This window comes from Atractosteus spatula, chromosome 24 (genome assembly GCF_055471065.1).
Source record: "Atractosteus spatula isolate fAtrSpa1 chromosome 24, fAtrSpa1.hap1, whole genome shotgun sequence".
NCBI classification, from domain to species: Eukaryota; Metazoa; Chordata; class Actinopteri; order Semionotiformes; family Lepisosteidae; genus Atractosteus; species Atractosteus spatula.
In genome coordinates this window covers 13,967,095-13,984,106 of record NC_142729.1, presented here as the reverse complement: position 1 = coordinate 13,984,106, position 17,012 = coordinate 13,967,095, and the positions used below count along the sequence as shown (strand labels likewise).

General features: G+C 52.7%; 1 protein-coding gene and 1 pseudogene across 1 annotated transcript in view; both read right to left on the bottom strand.

Moving 5' to 3' along the window:
- The window catches only part of LOC148815950 (RNA-binding protein 4.1-like), a 16,378-nt gene extending 3,496 nt beyond the window's left edge, over window positions 1–12,882 (bottom strand). The window contains exons 1-2 of the mRNA XM_088904877.1: window positions 12,770–12,882; window positions 9,259–9,693 (exon numbers count right to left, since the gene is read on the bottom strand). Coding sequence (XP_088761003.1) covers window positions 9,259–9,693; window positions 12,770–12,881 — 547 coding nt within the window. The 5' untranslated portion in view covers window position 12,882. The remainder of the gene's footprint in view (window positions 1–9,258; window positions 9,694–12,769) is intronic.
- On the bottom strand, window positions 5,048–7,186 carry LOC148815951 (RNA-binding protein 4.1-like; annotated as a pseudogene).
- Window positions 12,883–17,012: the final 4,130 nt, after the last annotated feature.

The following is a 17,012-nucleotide window of genomic DNA, read 5'->3' as shown; positions in this document are numbered from 1 at the left end:
GGTACGATTTTTTTTTAAAAAAAAACGCTTTAGAACCATTAACAAAACGCGAACATCGTTAATGGGCATTTAACGAAATAAAACATTGCATGCATACATTATAAGAATAGTTAGAGGTACTTCACTAAATTACAGAAACAGCGTAACATAACACGTCAATGGTTCGTGAAGCTTTCTGATTTTTGACATTTTGAAATTCCATTTCTAAGGGTTTTTTTTTTATTATTTTATAACCAGCAGCCATATCACCCTGCAGCTCACCGCTGGCAGCCCCACTGGAGACTCAGCAGGTGGGAGCCTGGCCAGTACCTGGAGGGGAGACTCCTGGGAAAGCTGAGGCTGCTGCTGGAAGAGGTGTTAGTGGGGCCAGCAGGGGGCGCTCACCCTGCGGTCTGTGTGGGTCCTAATGCCCCAGTATAGTGACGGGGGACACTAGACTGTAAACAGGCGCTGTCCTTCAGATGAGACGTCAAACCAAGGTCCTGACTCTCTGTGGTCATTAAAAATCCCAGGGCGTTTCTCGAGAAGAGTAGGGGTGTTACCCCGGTGTCCTGGCCAAATTTCCCCCCTGGCCTTTACCCATCATGGCCTCCTAATAACCCCCCTCTCTGAACTGGCTCCATCACTCTGCTCTCCTCCCCACTGAGAGCTGGGGTGTGGGGAGTGGACTGGCGCCTCATCCAGGTGGGGGTACACACTGCTGGGGGTGGAGGGGATCCCCATGACCTGGAAAGAGCTCTGAGTGGAGGCTCCAGAAAACCGCTATATAAGCGTAAACTATTATTATTATTATTTTAAACAATTATTATTATTATTTTAATAATCGGAGTGGAGCTGGTGCAATGTACAGTATTACCTAGGCGGAGCGAATTTAGAGATGTTTAGTTGTTTTGTTTTCCTTGTCGAAGTAATGTACTGAAATAAATAAAAAATCTAGATGAGAAAATACTGGTTTAAAAAACCAGCCTTGTTAAAAAAAACACTGAGGGGGACCAGGTACAAGACTTGGGGAAAAAAAGGCTTTGACAAATTCAGCAGGGGACTTCTTCAGCACTAACACAGAAACACCAGAGTCCACCAGAGAAATTACGGCCTTTGAACGCGAGAACGCTTCTTTACGCAAAGACTGGTGGGGGCGTGCAACGGGATGTCCTGCCATGGTGTTAAAGTCCATACTCTGGTTGGTTGAGAACTTTGAATCAATTGAGTACTATCAAATGAGCCTGACGATGGAATTTGACGACAACTGAATGATTAACTTTACCAGATCCTAATTAGCATTAATAGCAGCATTAATTAGCAGCATTAATAGTAGCATTAATCATATATACATCTATTTTCTAACAGCTTCTTTCAATTCAGGGTTCCGGGGGCAGCTGGAACCTATCCCAGCAAGCAACGGGCGCAAGGCAGGGTACACCCTGGACAGGACGCCAGTCCATCACAGGGCACACACACACTCACACCAGGGACAGCTTTCCCAGATGGTAATTATTCCACCAACATGTCCCTGGAAGGACAGTGGAAGGAAACTCAAAGACACTCCCACAAACACGGGGAGATCATGCAGAATCCACACAGACGGCAGTGTATTTCCCATGATGCAGTGGGAGACAGTATGGCGTCTGTAGTGGCTCACCTGTCTGTCCTCTCTCTGTCTCTCTCAGTGGTGGAGCAGTGTGTTTCCCATGATGCAGTGGGGAGACAGTATGACGTCTGTAGTGGCTCGCCTGTCTGTCCTCTCTCTGTCTCTCTCAGTGCTGGAGCAGTGTATTTCCCATGATGCAGTTGGGAGACAGTATGGCGTCTGTAGTGGCTCACCTGTCTGTCCTCTCTCTGTATCTCTCAGTGCTGGAGCAGTGTATTTCCCATGATGCAGTGGGGAGACAGTATGACATCTGTAGTGGCTCACCTGTCTGTCCTCTCTGTCTCTCTCAGTGCTGGAGCAGTGTATTTCCCATGATGCAGTTGGGAGACAGTATGGCGTCTGTAGTGGCTCGCCTGTCTGTCCTCTCTCTGTATCTCAGTGCTGGAGCAGTATATTTCCCATGATGCAGTGGGGAGACACTATGGCGTCTGTAGTGGCTCACCTGTCTGTCCTCTCTGTCTCTCTCAGTGCTGGAGCAGTGTATTTCCCAGGATGCACTGGGGAGACAGTATGGCGTCTGTAGTGGCTCACCTGTCTGTCCTCTCTGTCTCTCTCAGTGCTGGAGCAGTGTATTTCCCATGATGCAGTGGGGAGACAGTATGGCGTCTGTAGTGGCTCACCTGTCTGTCCTCTCTGTCTCTCTCAGTGCTGTAGCAGTGTATTTCATGATCTTACTCAAAAGTGCTTTAAGAACTATATATATAGTATTAATGATTAGTACTAATACTATTAATACTGACAATGCTAATTGTTAATTCAAATATTTAATCAATTAATAATACTAATTAATACTAATTTTGATACCAACACTGGACACAAATCTGGAACCTCATTTCCCTGAGAACTAGGTAAAAAGGCATCCGATTTCTGAAGGTTAACGTGCTTGTTGGAGAGAGGCCAACACGCAGGAAGGTGTTTAAAGAAAACGCACTCCACACAGGTTTCCCAGCCAAAGAAGTTTGGTTTATTTAAAAAATATAATCAAAAAGTACAGAAAAACGAGGATGTGCACAGGGCTTGAAATTCTCCTACATTTTATTTACATCGTAGAAAATAAAAACAACCCCGAAACAAGACGAGACCTCACAGGTGCTCCGAGCTGGCGGCCCCCCTCAGCGCCCACACCGCAGCCCCCAAGCTGGGAGAAGAACTCTCTGTGGAATGGGGAGGGGGGGGAAAAAAATCGGATCTCCGGCACACCAGCCTCAGGAATGTCACCTTATCCCCGAAGACAAGACACGAAACGCTCACAAGTACAATCGACTTGTCGGCCCGAGACCAGTTCCCCCCCCTCCCCCCCTTAGAGCGAGCAGAAGACTAGCACCCTGCACTAGATTACCAGAGGGCTCCCAGGACTGGAGCCTAACCCCCATGGGCACTCAAAAGAGCTTCCCCCGTGTGCTCACACAGCTTCGAAGCACTGCAAGACACCTACGGGACAAGTGAAGAGTGTCTTAGGAGAAAACCACATCTAGGCTTCAAAAACTACAACAGGCCATTATAATAGTTAAATTAAAGTGTACGCCAATGAGCACTGCCTATAATTTCATAGGCCATTATAATAGGATCCCCAATTAAAGTGTACGCCAATGAGCACTGCCTATAATTTAATAGGCCATTATAATAGGATCCCCAATTAAAGTGTACGCCAATGAGCACTGCCTATAATTTGATAGGCCATTATAATAGGATCCCCAATTAAAGTGTACGCCAATGAGCACTGCCTATAATTTAATAGGCCATTATAATAGGATCCCCAATTAAAGTGTACGCCAATGAGCACTGCCTATAATTTAATAGGCCATTATAATAGGATCCCCAATTAAAGTGTACGCCAATGAGTGTTGCCTATAATTTAATAGGCCATTATAATAGGATCCCCAATTAAAGTGTACGCCAATGAGTGTTGCCTATAATTTAACAGGCCATTATAATAGGATCCCCAATTAAAGTGTATGTTAGTGAGCGTTGCCTATAATTTAATAGGCCATTATAATAGGATCCCCAATTAAAGTGTATGTCAATGAGCGTTGCCTATAATTTAATTTCACAATTCCTCTATGCTGTTCTGTCGGAACGCCTTCTGGGAAAAGCGATCCGAGGCCTTCCCAAGGGAGGGCGGACCGAAGAAACCAGTTCCGACAGAACAGCTAAGAGGAACCGCAAAACTAAATTATACAGGCAACGCCCACTGGCATGCACTTTACTGGGGATCCTATTATAATGGCCTTCGAAACTCTGCTCTGTGACACCCTGCTGTGTATAACAGAGCAGGCCCCGAGACAACGCTGTATTCTAGGTGGGAATAATGGGACACGCGATGATCGTGAAATAAATTCACAGAGAGTTTTATTGACCTCATACCACAGAAGATCCAGGCTGAAAAAAAAAAAATAATCCAAAACCGAAGGTGGCTTTATTAGCGGATGCAAAACAAACACACATACAAAAAAACGACAACAACAGGGAAGCTCCAAATATTATTCGGCAGAAAAATCGACTAACCCACCCCCCCAAAAAAAAAAACGCTTTCGATTCTGGAACCCAAAAACACAACCGACAAAAGAACTCAAATCTACAACAGTAAGATCCAGTAGCAAGCTGAAAGGTTCAGTGCTCTTGTTTTGAAAGGCGCCCCCCCAGATCGCGCCAGTCGCCCGCGGTGAGGCTTTGCCCAAACGGGCGCAAACAAACACCTCCCAGCCACCTCCCAGAGTTTCAGAGTGGTCTGGAGGAAATTTGGAGACGCTACAGAAGCAGAGCAGGAGAGGGGAGGGGAGGTGGGGGGGGGAAACGCCCATCTTTGCAGTGGCAGACACGAGGAACGCTATGTCTAACACAAACCTCCTAGCCGATAAAATGCAATAAGGGTACAGAAGACACTGCAAAGGCCATCTCTCCTCTCTCTCGCCTTGCGTTTCCCCTGCCCTCCCCAAAAACAACTGACAGCCAAGGCTGAGTAAAACCGGGAGACAAGTTGCAGGTAAAAAGTACTGCGTGATCCAGCCGACAGCAGGATGGGTGTCACCCCCCATCCCCTCCCCCGTTCCCCCCCCCCCCCCCCTCCACCACCAGATGTGTGGGAAAACAAGTCCGGGTCGGATCGGGCCGGAAGCAGAGCAGAGGAAGGCCGCACGCACACGCACTCGACGCTGGAGAGAGCTGCCGGCTCGCTCGGCACCCGCGGGTCGAGATCGCGGGCGACCCCACACCCCCCCCGGTCCCCGCCACGCCGGTCGTCTCGCGTGTGTGCGCGCCGCGGGCCTGGCAGGATCCCAGAGCGAAACGTGGCGCGCGTGTGGTGGTGGTGGGGGGGGGCGGGGGAGAGAAAGAGGGGGCGGGGAAGAGGCGGGGCTTGGACCCGGGGGGGCGGGGTCAGTTTTCGCGCGCGCACATCAAGGGCCTCCCTGCGGTAAATTTACACCTGGAAAGAGAGCAGATCACATGAGCGGTTTTGAATTCCTGTTCTGCCCCCCCCACCCCACCACCACCACCACCTTCAGATTCCTAGCTACATTTGTCTCACACAGCATCAAGCCCAACAGCATCGTTCCAGTGCTCCCCACAACCTCCCCCACTCAGCTACAGCCCCCCGGCACCCTGAACCCAACCCAGCCACTTCAACCTAGGACCGCACAGTCGTTTCCAGACTCGGCCGAGCACGCCAACCAAGGCGGGCTAGCCTGCGGTTCCTGGCGAGATCTCCGGCACGGATCGGAGCCGCCGGTCTTAGGGACCGGGATTGGTTCTGGCAGCCCTAACCGCAGCCACTGCGGCTCCTCGCTCACCCCAGAACCAGGGCGCGGAACGATCCGGCCTCCCCCCCACCCCCATCTCCTACGCCCCGACAAATAGCTCGCGTCCCGACACGGGTCAACACGTGCGAGACCTATATACCCCCCTCCTCCCAGCAGGAGGCGCCATCTGTAGCAGCGCCAGAAGCGTTTTTCTGAGACGCCAACACCCGCTGAGCTTCCTGGGTAGGCCTCTCTCCGGCGACCCGCTTGCCGCCGGTACGCTGGCAACCGACCCGCGGCCGCAGAAGCGCCGGTACTCAAGAGGGGGGGGGCCCCGTTTGCAAAACGAAACTCCGGGCTGTAGCACACACACCCCTTCTTTGGCGCCGCCCTGGTGGCCGTCGGCGGTAACCGCGCCTGCTAGGAGGTTCTCACCTGGCAGAGGAGCTGCGCGGCGGCCCGTCAGTAAGCGTAGCGCGCCTGCTCGGCGTAGGGGTCCCGGGCCCGCGCCATGTCGTAGGCGGAGCTCCGGGGCTGGGCGGAGCCCGAGGACAGGTGCGCGTGCTCGTACGCGTAGCCCTCCGCCGCCGGGGGCGCCCTGCGGAGGGGGCTGCGGTCGCGCGGGTAGTACGAGGGGGCGGTGCCCGGCGGCGGGAGCAGGGTGCGCCGCTCGTAGGGGAGGACACGGCGGGGGAGGCCAGCCCGGGGGGTGGGGCCCGCTCGTCGTAGTAGCCGGAGCCGTCCGCGGCTGCCCTGTACTTCTCGTAGGGGTCGGCGCCGGCCCCGTAGTGGCCCTGGGCGGCGTAGGCGGCCGTCTGCTCGGCGTAGCCGCCGGCCGCGCCGCCGCCGTACCCCCCGTCGCCCATGTACCCCCTCTCCGTGCCGTAGGAGCCCAGGGCCGGGGGCCCATGCCGTAGCCCGCCGCCCCGGCCCCGTAGGCCGGCCCCCCGGGGTACGGCGCCGCCCTGGGGTAGCCCTGGCCGCCCCCGAAGCCCTGCCCGGCCCCGCCGCCGCTGAACCACGCCGCCGCCGCTGCCGCCGCCGCCGCCGCGGCCGCCGCCTCCCCCCCGACCCGGGAGAAGCCCCCCCGGCCGTCGCGGAAGCCCCCGCCGCCGCCGCCCGGGAAGTCGCCGGCGCCCTTGCCGGCGAAGCCGCCGTTCTGGCCCCGGCGGCACTCCTTGGACCAGTGGCCCTCCTTCCCGCAGACGTAGCAGCCGGTGCGGTCGCCCATGCCGGGCGCGGTGCGCAGCCGGCTGGTGGACAGCTGCACCGTCATCAGCTTGCCTGCGGGGGGCGACAGAGAGAGAGAGAGAGGCGGGGGGGAGAGAGAGAGAGAGAGAGAGAGAGAGAGAGAGAGAGGCGGGGGGGGAGAGAGAGAGAGAGAGGCAGGGGGGGGAGAGAGGGGACGGAGAGGCAGGGGAGAGAGGAGAGAGAGAGGCGGGGGGGAGAGAGAGGAGAGAGAGAGGCGGGGGGGGAGAGAGGAGAGAGAGAGGCAGGGGAGGAGAGAGAGAGAGAGGCAGGGGGAGAGAGAGAGAGAGAGAGAGGCAGGGGGGAGAGAGAGAGAGAGAGAGAGGCAGGGGGAGAGAGAGAGAGAGAGAGAGGCAGGGGGGAGAGAGAGAGAGAGGCAGGGGGGAGAGAGAGAGAGAGGCAGGGGGGAGAGAGAGAGGAGAGAGAGGCAGGGGGGAGAGAGAGAGGAGAGAGAGGCAGGGGAGAGAGAGGGGAGAGAGAGGCGGGGGAGAGAGAGGGGAGAGAGAAGACAACGTTGGCCAGGCTGCAGCATGCTGGGAAACGCCAGCGGCATGCTGGGAAACGCCAGCTCCGCCCCTGGTGCCGCCCTGGGGGTGTGTCACAGGCGACGCCAGTTCGATATTTCAGGGTTGGGGGGCGGGGAGTTAGAAGGAACCGGGACTCGATGAGCGCCTTTCAAACCACAAGGAAAATCAACTGTCCCCAGTGTGGAAGACCGAGTGGGAAGGTTCAAGACTGTGACTATGCGGAGCGGGTTTTCCGTTTGCACCCAAGACCATCGTGATTCTTCACAGCCGTGTGTGAGTGTTTCCACCAGAGACAAAAATGAAACACACCGCAGGATGGCGTCTTCCTGTCCCGTTTCGTTTCTGTTTGACAGACTTCGGACACTTTCCCTGTATGCTCCTTTGACGTGTTAAAAGTCTCGCCTACTTTTAACGTCTAAAAAGGCAAGTACTACAGCAGTAACTTGTTAAACCTCCACTTTCCATCACAAACTAGAGGAAAGCCGCAGGTCTGCGCTTCAGAACGAGGCAGCAGGACTTCTGGTGAGGTGGAGCGGCCCTGTGACCCTGTAAACAAGCAGGCTGGTGGATCCAGCTCTTCTAATCCAGTAGAAATACCGCTCTCCTCTCCCAGACGCTTTCACTGGCAAATACTACTCACTGGTTAACTCTGCCTGCGGATCACGCTGGAACATTTCTGCGGTGAAATGTCTGCTGCACAACCTGCACTTATTCGCTCGTACATCTCAGTACACTAGTCATCACAGGGACTAGTGAGCAGGAAGGGCCGCTTCACATCTCAGTACATTAGTCAGCACAGGGACTAGTGAGCAGGAAGGGCCGCTTCACGTCACAATTTGTGCAAATTCTCTGTCACATGTCGACTTGCAGTACTTATACAAAGCTCGCGATTTTGTGCTGAATTTGGAATGTGCAATTGTCAAGAACATCACGTTATTCTGTTATCAAGATTTAATAAACAGTCTGAGAAAATCGGGACTGCAGCTCCCCTTTAAGCATCTTTAGAATCCGTACTCCTGAAACTAAGAATTATTTTTTTTGTGACGCTGTTTTATATGAGAAAATATTAAAAATAAAATCCATACATCCATTTTCTAACGGCCTTATCCCAGTTCAGGGTTGCGGGGGGAAGTCGGAGCCTATCCCAGCAGGCAAATGGCACAAGGCAGGATACACCTCGGACAGGACGCCAGTCCATCACAGGGCAGACACATAGACAATTTAAGCAGCATTTTCTAAAGGTTTTTAAATGCCTGTACAAATTCGTTGTATTAAAAGTGGATTTCAAAGATCTGGAGGTTCTTGTATCACTTGTATCAAGAACGTAACAACGGAAGCTGAGAGTCATGGTCGTGATCTAAGGATCTCAGCCACACGTTTCCTGAAAGAAGCCAGGATACCGGCTTCAACCACAAGTGTGGGTGGCTTGTTCCCCACCCCTACCACCCTCTGTGTAAAGCACAGACTCCTGGCCAGACTGGAGGATCTCACCCAGCTGTGCTGTGAGAGAAGCAAGGGGATTGGCTTCCACCACAAGCGTGGGCAGCTTGTTCCACACCCACACCACCCTCTGTGTAAAGCACAGCCTCCTGGCCGGACCAGAGGATCTCACCCGGCTGTGCTGTGAGAGAAGCCAGGGTCCCAGCTTCGACCACAAGGCTGGGCAGCTTGTTCCCCACCCCACCACCCTTTGTGTAAAGCACAGCCTCCTGCCCAGACTGGAGGATCTCGCCTGGCTGTGCTGTGAGAGTACCAGCTTCGACCACAAGGCCGGGCGGCTTGTTCCCCACCCCCACCACCCTTTGTGTAAAGCACAGCCTCCTGCCCAGACTGGAGGACCTCGCCTGGCTGCGCTGCGAGAGTACCAGCTTCGACCACAAGGCCGGGCGGCTTGTTCCCCACCCCCACCACCCTTTGTGTAAAGCACAGCCTCCTGCCCAGACTGGGGGATCTCGCCTGGCTGTGCTGTGAGAGTACCAGACGACCAAGGCCGGGAGGCTTGTTCCCCACCCCCGCCACCCTCTGTGTAAAGCAGAGCCCCCCCCACTCACCACAAGAGCTGCTCCAGCCCCCAGGAGAGACTCCCCGGGCCCCTCACCTTGGAAGTCCGTGTTGTTGAGGCCCTTGATGGCCTCCATGGCGTCCTCGGCCCGCTCCATGTGCACGAAGGCGTAGTCCTTGACGATGTCGCACTCCACCACCGGGCCGTACTCCTCGAACTTGGCCCGCAGCTCCTGGTTGGTGCAGCCGCTGCCGATGTTGCCCACGTGCAGCTTGGTGGAGGGCCGGGCCTTGCCCCGGCTGAACTCCACGTTCATGGGCTGCCCGTTGAGCTCGTAGTGGTGCAGGCTGCGGATGGCCTCCTCCGCCTGCGCCTTGCTGTCCATCAGCACGAAGCCGTAGTTCTTCACGATGTCGCACTCCGAGATCTTGCCGTACTGGGAGAAGAGGGCGCGCAGCTCCTCGGCCGTGGTGTCGGGCGACAGGTTGCCCACGAAGAGCTTCACCATGGCGGCGGGCTTCGTCTTCGGCGCTGCGGGAAGGAGAATGGCGGCACCCACCGGTGAGCTCGGCCCGACACCGGCTTGACCACAAAGTCAACCCTGTATCCACGCACGTCGGGTGGAAACAAAAAGGGTAGCGCACACACGACTGGGAATTGGAGGGACGTCTTTACCCCAAGAGTTGTGGGAGCAGGCAACACGCTGCCCAGCTATGCTGATTCAAGCTGAAACCCTGGATTCCTTCCAGGAAATGTCTGGAGATTCCCCCCCCCCACCAAGATCAACGAGCTACTAACTCTTGAGGCGGTGCGGCGGCTCTGTGGCTGTGGCTGGGAGGTTGCCGGTTTGAATCCGGCGGCCGGCAGAGGAATCCTACTCCGTTGGGCTCCTGAACGAGGCCCTTAACCCCAGCTGCTCCAGGGGCGCCGTATAAATGGCCGACCCTGCGCTCTGACCCCCAGCTTCTCTCCCTGTCTGTGTGTCTCATGGAGAGCAAGCTGGGGTCTGTGAAAAGACACTTTCCTAATGCAAGAAACTGTATAGGGCCGATAAAGTGATCTTAACTACCCAGCAGGTTGAACGGCCCCCTTCTTGTCTGTCTCTTATATGCTCACGAATTCCCTGTAGTCCAGAGGAGACCACCCCCAAACATGGGCGTGTCTGGTATACCGACCCTCCCCTTTGTGGGTGGGCCTGTTGTCGACCACGCCCTGTTTGTGGGTGTGGCCCACACAGCCACGCCCCGTCGTGCCCGCTCATCATGAGCACGAACTCGATCAGCTCTTCAAGACGAGGCTACACGAACTCCTGTCAGCTAAAGTTTCTACGAATACAAACTGAAACCTCGGAGTCAGTTGTTTTTGACACTTTAAATGCAACAAGCCAGCAGCCATATCACCCTGCAACTCACAACTGGCAACCCACTGGAGCTCAGCAGGTGTGAGCCTGGTCAGTACCTGGAGGGGAGACCTCCTGGGAAAAACTAAGGTTGCTGCTGGAAGAGGTGTTAGTGGGGCCAGGAGGGGGCGCTCACCCTGCGGTCTGTGTGGGTCCTAATGCCCCAGTATAGTGACGGGGGACACTAGACTGTAAACAGGCGCCGTCCTTCGGATGAGACGTAAAATCGAGGTCCTGACTCTCTGTGGTCATTAAAAATCCCAGGGCGTTTCTCGAAAAGAGTAGGGGTGTTACCCCAGCGTCCTGGCCGAATTTCCCATTGGCCCTTACCAATCATGGCCTCCTTATAACCCCCCTCTCTGAACTGGCTTCATCACTCTGCTCTCCTCCCCACTGATAGCTGATGTGTGGTGAGCGTTCTGGCGCACTATAAGTGTAAACAATTATTATTATTATTATTATTATTATTAATGAAGTTATCAATCAGCACTGGATGGGCAGAGCACTACTGCAAGGAAAACCTGTAGAGACACAGTTCTTGCAGGACCAGGGCTGGGAACCTCTGAGGCAGACAGCACCACACATCAATGCATCACATTGCCGATATGCAGGTTTGCTATTACGAGTTTAATGATGCCTGTAGCTTATTTTCTTGAACTCCGGTCTGGGTTGGTGCACAGAAATGCATTTCCCATAGCTCACCTGTCCCGGGTTTAACTGCAGACTGCACTCATTCTGTGTGGAGTCTGCACGGTATGCCTAGGCCAACGTCGGCTGCCCCTTACCCCTCGGAGACATGCCACGCTGGGTTAACTGGCGTCTCGTACCTGTCCCAGTGAGCCTGTGTTTTGGACTGGTGCCCTGAGCACAATGCATACCCTCCCCTCCCAGTGACCCCTGTGTTGCTCTGACCCAAACACAGAAATAATTAAATGTTATAACTCAGATCCACTGCTGCGAATTGTGTTTTCTTCAAAATGCACGCTAAACTGTCTTCTTATCTCTTATCCACAACATTATTTCTGGTTAAATCATTGTTTGTTTTTTTTTGTCGTTTGGGTGCCGATGGCCGAGAACGATCATTGACTCTAGTGGAACTCTCTACCGTGACACAATACCGGCTTCACCGCCGCCGAAAACTCGCGTCCGGGCGCCGCTCAACGAGATGTTGCATCGGCCCCGTGATCCAATACCTCACAAAAAAAATGGCCCTTTTAAAAAACTCCCTTGCCACGGGTTCGAGTCGTTTGCCGTGGGCGAGTTTCAGACTGCTTTCAACACGGCGACTGGAACTACACTACCCATCACCTCCTTATTCCGCACCGGATGTTACGTCGCCATCGAAATGATTGTCCCCCCCGAAAAAACAGCCCCTGTACCTAATTTTCAAGTTACAGCCACCAGTTTGGAAGGGGGGGTGCTGGGTGTCGCTTGGACAAGCTCCGGGCTGGTTCGTCGGATCGTAAAGACAACAGTTCCGCGACAACAAAGGCCGGTTTGGCGGCGCGGAAACCGCGATCTTCTCGCACACGTAGCTCAACGTATCGACTAAAAACGACCCCTTATGTGGCCAGATACGTCGTTCGAAGGCGAATACCCCCCACCACCACCACCACACACACACATTTCAGGCGACTACTACAGATACCGCCGGGAAGAGAGAGAGAGAGAGGGGCATTAGGCACTAGGCCCCGGCCGAGTCAAGGCAAGTCCAACTCACCGCTTCCCTGCCACAAAAGCAGTCGGTGGGCAAAATACGAGCCCTCACCGTCTCTACACGTCTCTTTGAAAGCTCGGCCTCGAAGCTGCATGGCGTGAATCGACCCATCTTACACGTTCTTGTTTTTTTTTTACCAGCTGGCGCTCGCCGTGAAGCACGCATGCCTCCTGATGCCCCTTGATAAAGGAAGCCCCTTCGACTCCCAGCACCCGCGTTTTTACCATCGGCAGTCACACAATCGGTTAACAAAGCATGACGAAACGGCATCAGCTTTCTACTGCCGCTGCAATATTTATAAAAAAAGGCGGAAATTTTCGGTCGCCGTGCAGCGACGTTCCGAACCCATTTCCCCTTTGTTAACGGCAATCTACGTTGCTAAAAGGAGGATCGGTTACGTGCTTTTGCTAACTTCCTAGAAATCCCCAATGATAAACCATAAACGCGCTACAGATCGCGTACCTTAATCGATTGTTTTGTCGCGGACTTACCGGATAAGACCTCAGCAACTGGCAAACTGAACTGGCAAATGGCCTCGCTCGGGGAGCTCGCCGGCAAGGGCACTTCCGGTTCCGCCCATCGGCAAGGTTCACACCGTCCCATTGGCTACCGCTGGGCGATACCGAGACGTCAAAGGCTGGAGGCGTTGTCAATCAAGGGCCCGTTTCCGGCATATGAATGAGACGGACTTGTTTTTTTAGCCCACTGCTTCCAGGGCCCGGAAGTCAGTCGTTTAAAGAGAGGAAAAAAAAGGGAAAGAGACATTGTTACAAAGTAAGCATAAAGGTACATGCTCAGAAAAGATGCATTACATAACAAGGGGGCCGGATCCTGCCTCCATAAGAATCCCCAGTCTAAAATGTTTTGATTGTACATTTAAATATACTTGGGCTGCATTGTGGCTAAATTGGTTAGCATTGCTGTCTTGCAAAACTGGGGCCCTGTGCACAGTTTAACAATCCTAGCTGTCTGTGTGGAGTTTGCATGTTCCCCCATGTTTGTGTGGGTTTCCTCCCACAGTCCAGACACACGTTCTTGGTGAACTTGCTTCTGGGGAAAAGTGGCCCCGGTGTGCGTGTGTGTTCATGTCTGTAGGTGCCCTGCACTGGCATCCCACCCAGAGTGTACCCTGCCCTGGGCCCCTGTGAACCTGTACAGGATTAAAGCAGCTTAAAAAATATACTGCATTTAACTCTGGTATAAATCTGGGGGAAAAAAAGGTTGTGCAACTATCTTTATGATGAGACTATTCCTTTTACAGTCACATAATGAGACAGTGACACTGGATTCTACAGACTGTGATTTTATTGAACTCCCCCTGATTAAAGACACCTGCTAAATTCATTTATAATACTTTTTAAGATGAAAATACTAGCTAATTTCCAAGTATTCTGTGTCTCCTTGCAAGTCTCAAAGTTATAAATACTTGTAATTTTTGAATGATAAATAAGTGTTAAAGCTTTCTTTACCGATTGATCTAGCCAGCAGCAGTATCACCCTGCAGCTCACCGCTGGAGCTCAGCAGGTGTGAGCCTGGCCAGTACCTGGAGGGGAGACTCCTGGGAAAGCTGAGGCTGCTGCTGGAAGAGGTGTTAGTGGGGCCAGTAGGGGGCGCTCACCCCGCGGTCTGTGTGGGTCCTAATGCTGCAGTATAGCAATGGGGATGCTATTCTGTAAAAAGTCACCTTCCTTCAGATGAGACATAAAACTGAGGTCCTGACTCTCTGTGGTCATTAAAAGGCGTGTCTCGAAAAGAGTAGGTGTCCTGGCTAAATTTCCCCCTGGCCTTTACCCATCACGGCCTCCTAATAACCCCCCTCTCTGAACTGGCTTGATCAATGGAATGGTGGTGGTGAGTTCCTGTTACCCTTAAAGTGCCTTGAGAGGAGTGTCCAGAAATGTGCTCTATTATTATTAAAGCTGTTTCCAGAGGTCTTTTGACTTCTCTACCAAGTTATCTATCAATTCATTCTTGTTTTCCAAGAACACCTTCGGACCTCATAAGAAATATTTTAATATGGCGGGGTAGGGGTCAGAATTGCTGCCTCGCAGTACTGGGGTCCTAGGTTCATTTCCTGGGCTGGTATCTGTAAGGAGTTTGCATGTTCTTCTCAGATTGGGGGAAAACTGCTCCCGTTGCGAATGTGTGTGTGTCTGTCATGTGATGGACTGGCGTCCTGTCAGAGGTGTATCCTGCCTTGTGCCATTTGCCTACTGGTATAGGCTCCGACTCCCCCCCGCAACCCTGAATTGGGATAAGGCCGTTAGAACATGGATGGATGGATTTTATTTTTAATATTTTCTCACATAAAACAGCATCACAAAATAATTCATTTTGAGTTTCAGTGCTTTGAAATAATACTGCAGACACAAAATTTCAATGTAGGATTTGTAATTCAGTAAGATGAGAGAATTGGTCAAGGGTCTGAATACTTTGGCATAACCGAACTAAAACTGGCAGGTCTCTGTTAAACCAACTTTCAGAAATTTGTAAAAATTCCTAACCAGAAACTGGCTTTAAAAACAAAACTATAAAACTACAGAAAAACATCCTCTTGCAAGCGATCCCAGAATGCCCCAAGTAGATGCCTGCATCCCTCTCGAACTGAAACGACAATGAATACAAAGCAAACAAGAGGAAGATTCAGCTTTCTTTTATTGAGGCAAAGAGATGACATTTTAAGACATTTTTATTGTTTCTGGAATTAAAACAATGTCACATGCACAAGTCGGATGTGTTCTCAAAAAAAGGGAAGGAAATCACTATCTTTTTTCGGTGCAGTTTTTCCCAGTAAGATCAAGCGGCACAATGCGCAACTTTCATCTTCCAAATTGTCTGCTGAGGGCAGAAACGACAAAGCCAGGGTTGTGGAAATTCAGTTTTCACTCCAGTCTCTGAATCCGGGGTCAGGACGACAACTGGCAAACGGAGGATTTTACTCCAAATTCAAACAGAAAATAAAGCCGAGTACCAGCAGATGCACCCTCAGCACGAAACATTTAGAAGCAGCAGGCCTTGACCAATTTCTAGACCGCCTGTCATCAGAAAACGATTCCTGGCAAGGAAATGGGCAAAAAACTGTCTGGGAATCCGCCTTGCACCATGTGGGATGCCAGTCCACAGCAGGGCTCACACAGGGATAATCTGGAGATGCCAATTAAATACCACCGCCCGAGTCTGGAAGGTAGGAAGAAACCAGAGCCCTCTTGCAAAAGCCAAGGGAAAGTGAGGCATGGGGAAAAGGCACATAAAAAACACCCAATTCCCCATCCTAAGGATCCAGAAAAATTAACTGGGTCTTTCCCATATTGTTTCCAGAGGTTTTCCAGACACTAATCATTATAATAATTGCTTATACTTATATAGCGCCTTTCTGGACCCTCCACTCAGAGCTCTTTCCAGGTCATGGGGATCCCCTCCACCCCCAGCAGTGTGTACCCCCACCTGGATGAGGCGCCAGTCCGCTCCCCACACACCAGCTCTCAGTGGGGAGGAGAGCAGAGTGATGGAGCAAGTTCAGAGAGGGGGGTTATTAGGAGGCCATGATGGGTAAAGGCCAGGGGGGAAATTTGGCCAGGACACCTGGGTTACACCCCTACTCTTTTCGAGAAACGCCCTGGGAGTCAGGACCTCGGTTTTACGTCTCATCCGAAGGACGGCGCCTGTTTACAGTCTAGTGTCCCCCGTCACTATACTGGAGCATTAGGACCCACACACACTACAGGGTCACTGCCCTCGATTTACTCTTTAAATATGAACTTTGTGACACGATTGACACCTCACACCTGAAGAAGGCTCCACAGCCGAAATGTCACGTTTTTTCTCTCTTCTCTTTTCAGCCTGGAATAAACCTAATGCTTGTTCCTTAGCAGCCTACGCGGGCTGATGCAGCTCCCCACCTAAACCCCTTTGTTTAAGACGGTTGCCATTTTTCTTTATCGTTGAGTCAGCGGCCTGGCGAGGGCAGATGGGAGAGAGACTCCTCCGAAGGAGAGAAGGGAAATTCTTCAGTTTTCTCCACTCTTAACAAGCAGCGAGACAAGTCCCAAGATTGCTTCCGCTGGATTGCCTCACTTAAACAAGAGGGGCACATGCCATGAAGGCAGCAGATCTGTTTGCTTTCTTTACGAGATCCAGCGAAGAAGAAGAATCGGCAAGCAGGGGTGGAATGATCCCAATCCATCCGGAACTGCACGGAATCAACATCCCGGTTTCTGTTTTGCAGGCTTTCCGAGTTTCAAAATGGTGCACACCCAAGAGACCCTCGTCTCTACAACCAGCAGGGGGGGCAGCAAAAGAGAATTGTGGCCTTGAGTTCCAGATGGGCTCTGGTTTCGATCCGCAGATGAGTGCTCTTGCATGCGCTCTTTGAGAGGAGCCGTCCTGGACACATCCAAGTGTCGATGAGGCTTGGAAGTGTTTTTTGGGAAACCCCTCTCGAGATCGGACCTCTCACTGATGGAAAATGCCTCAATGCCCTTCGGACCGACATGGATTCGGCAGATGAACGGCAATGCGCTGCCTTCACACACAAATCCTGATGGGCTAGCCCCATCCCAGCATGCAGTCTGCATGCTGAAACCTCCTGCAAATGGCACAGGAGCCAATCTTACCTGAGTGGCGCCTCCCCTCCAACACTTCCGGTCGAACTTGGGGAGACCCGCGCCTACAGATCCGCTCAACTTACCTCCAGTTTTGCCGGCTGTCGGAGATGGGGGGTGGGGGGCTCAGGT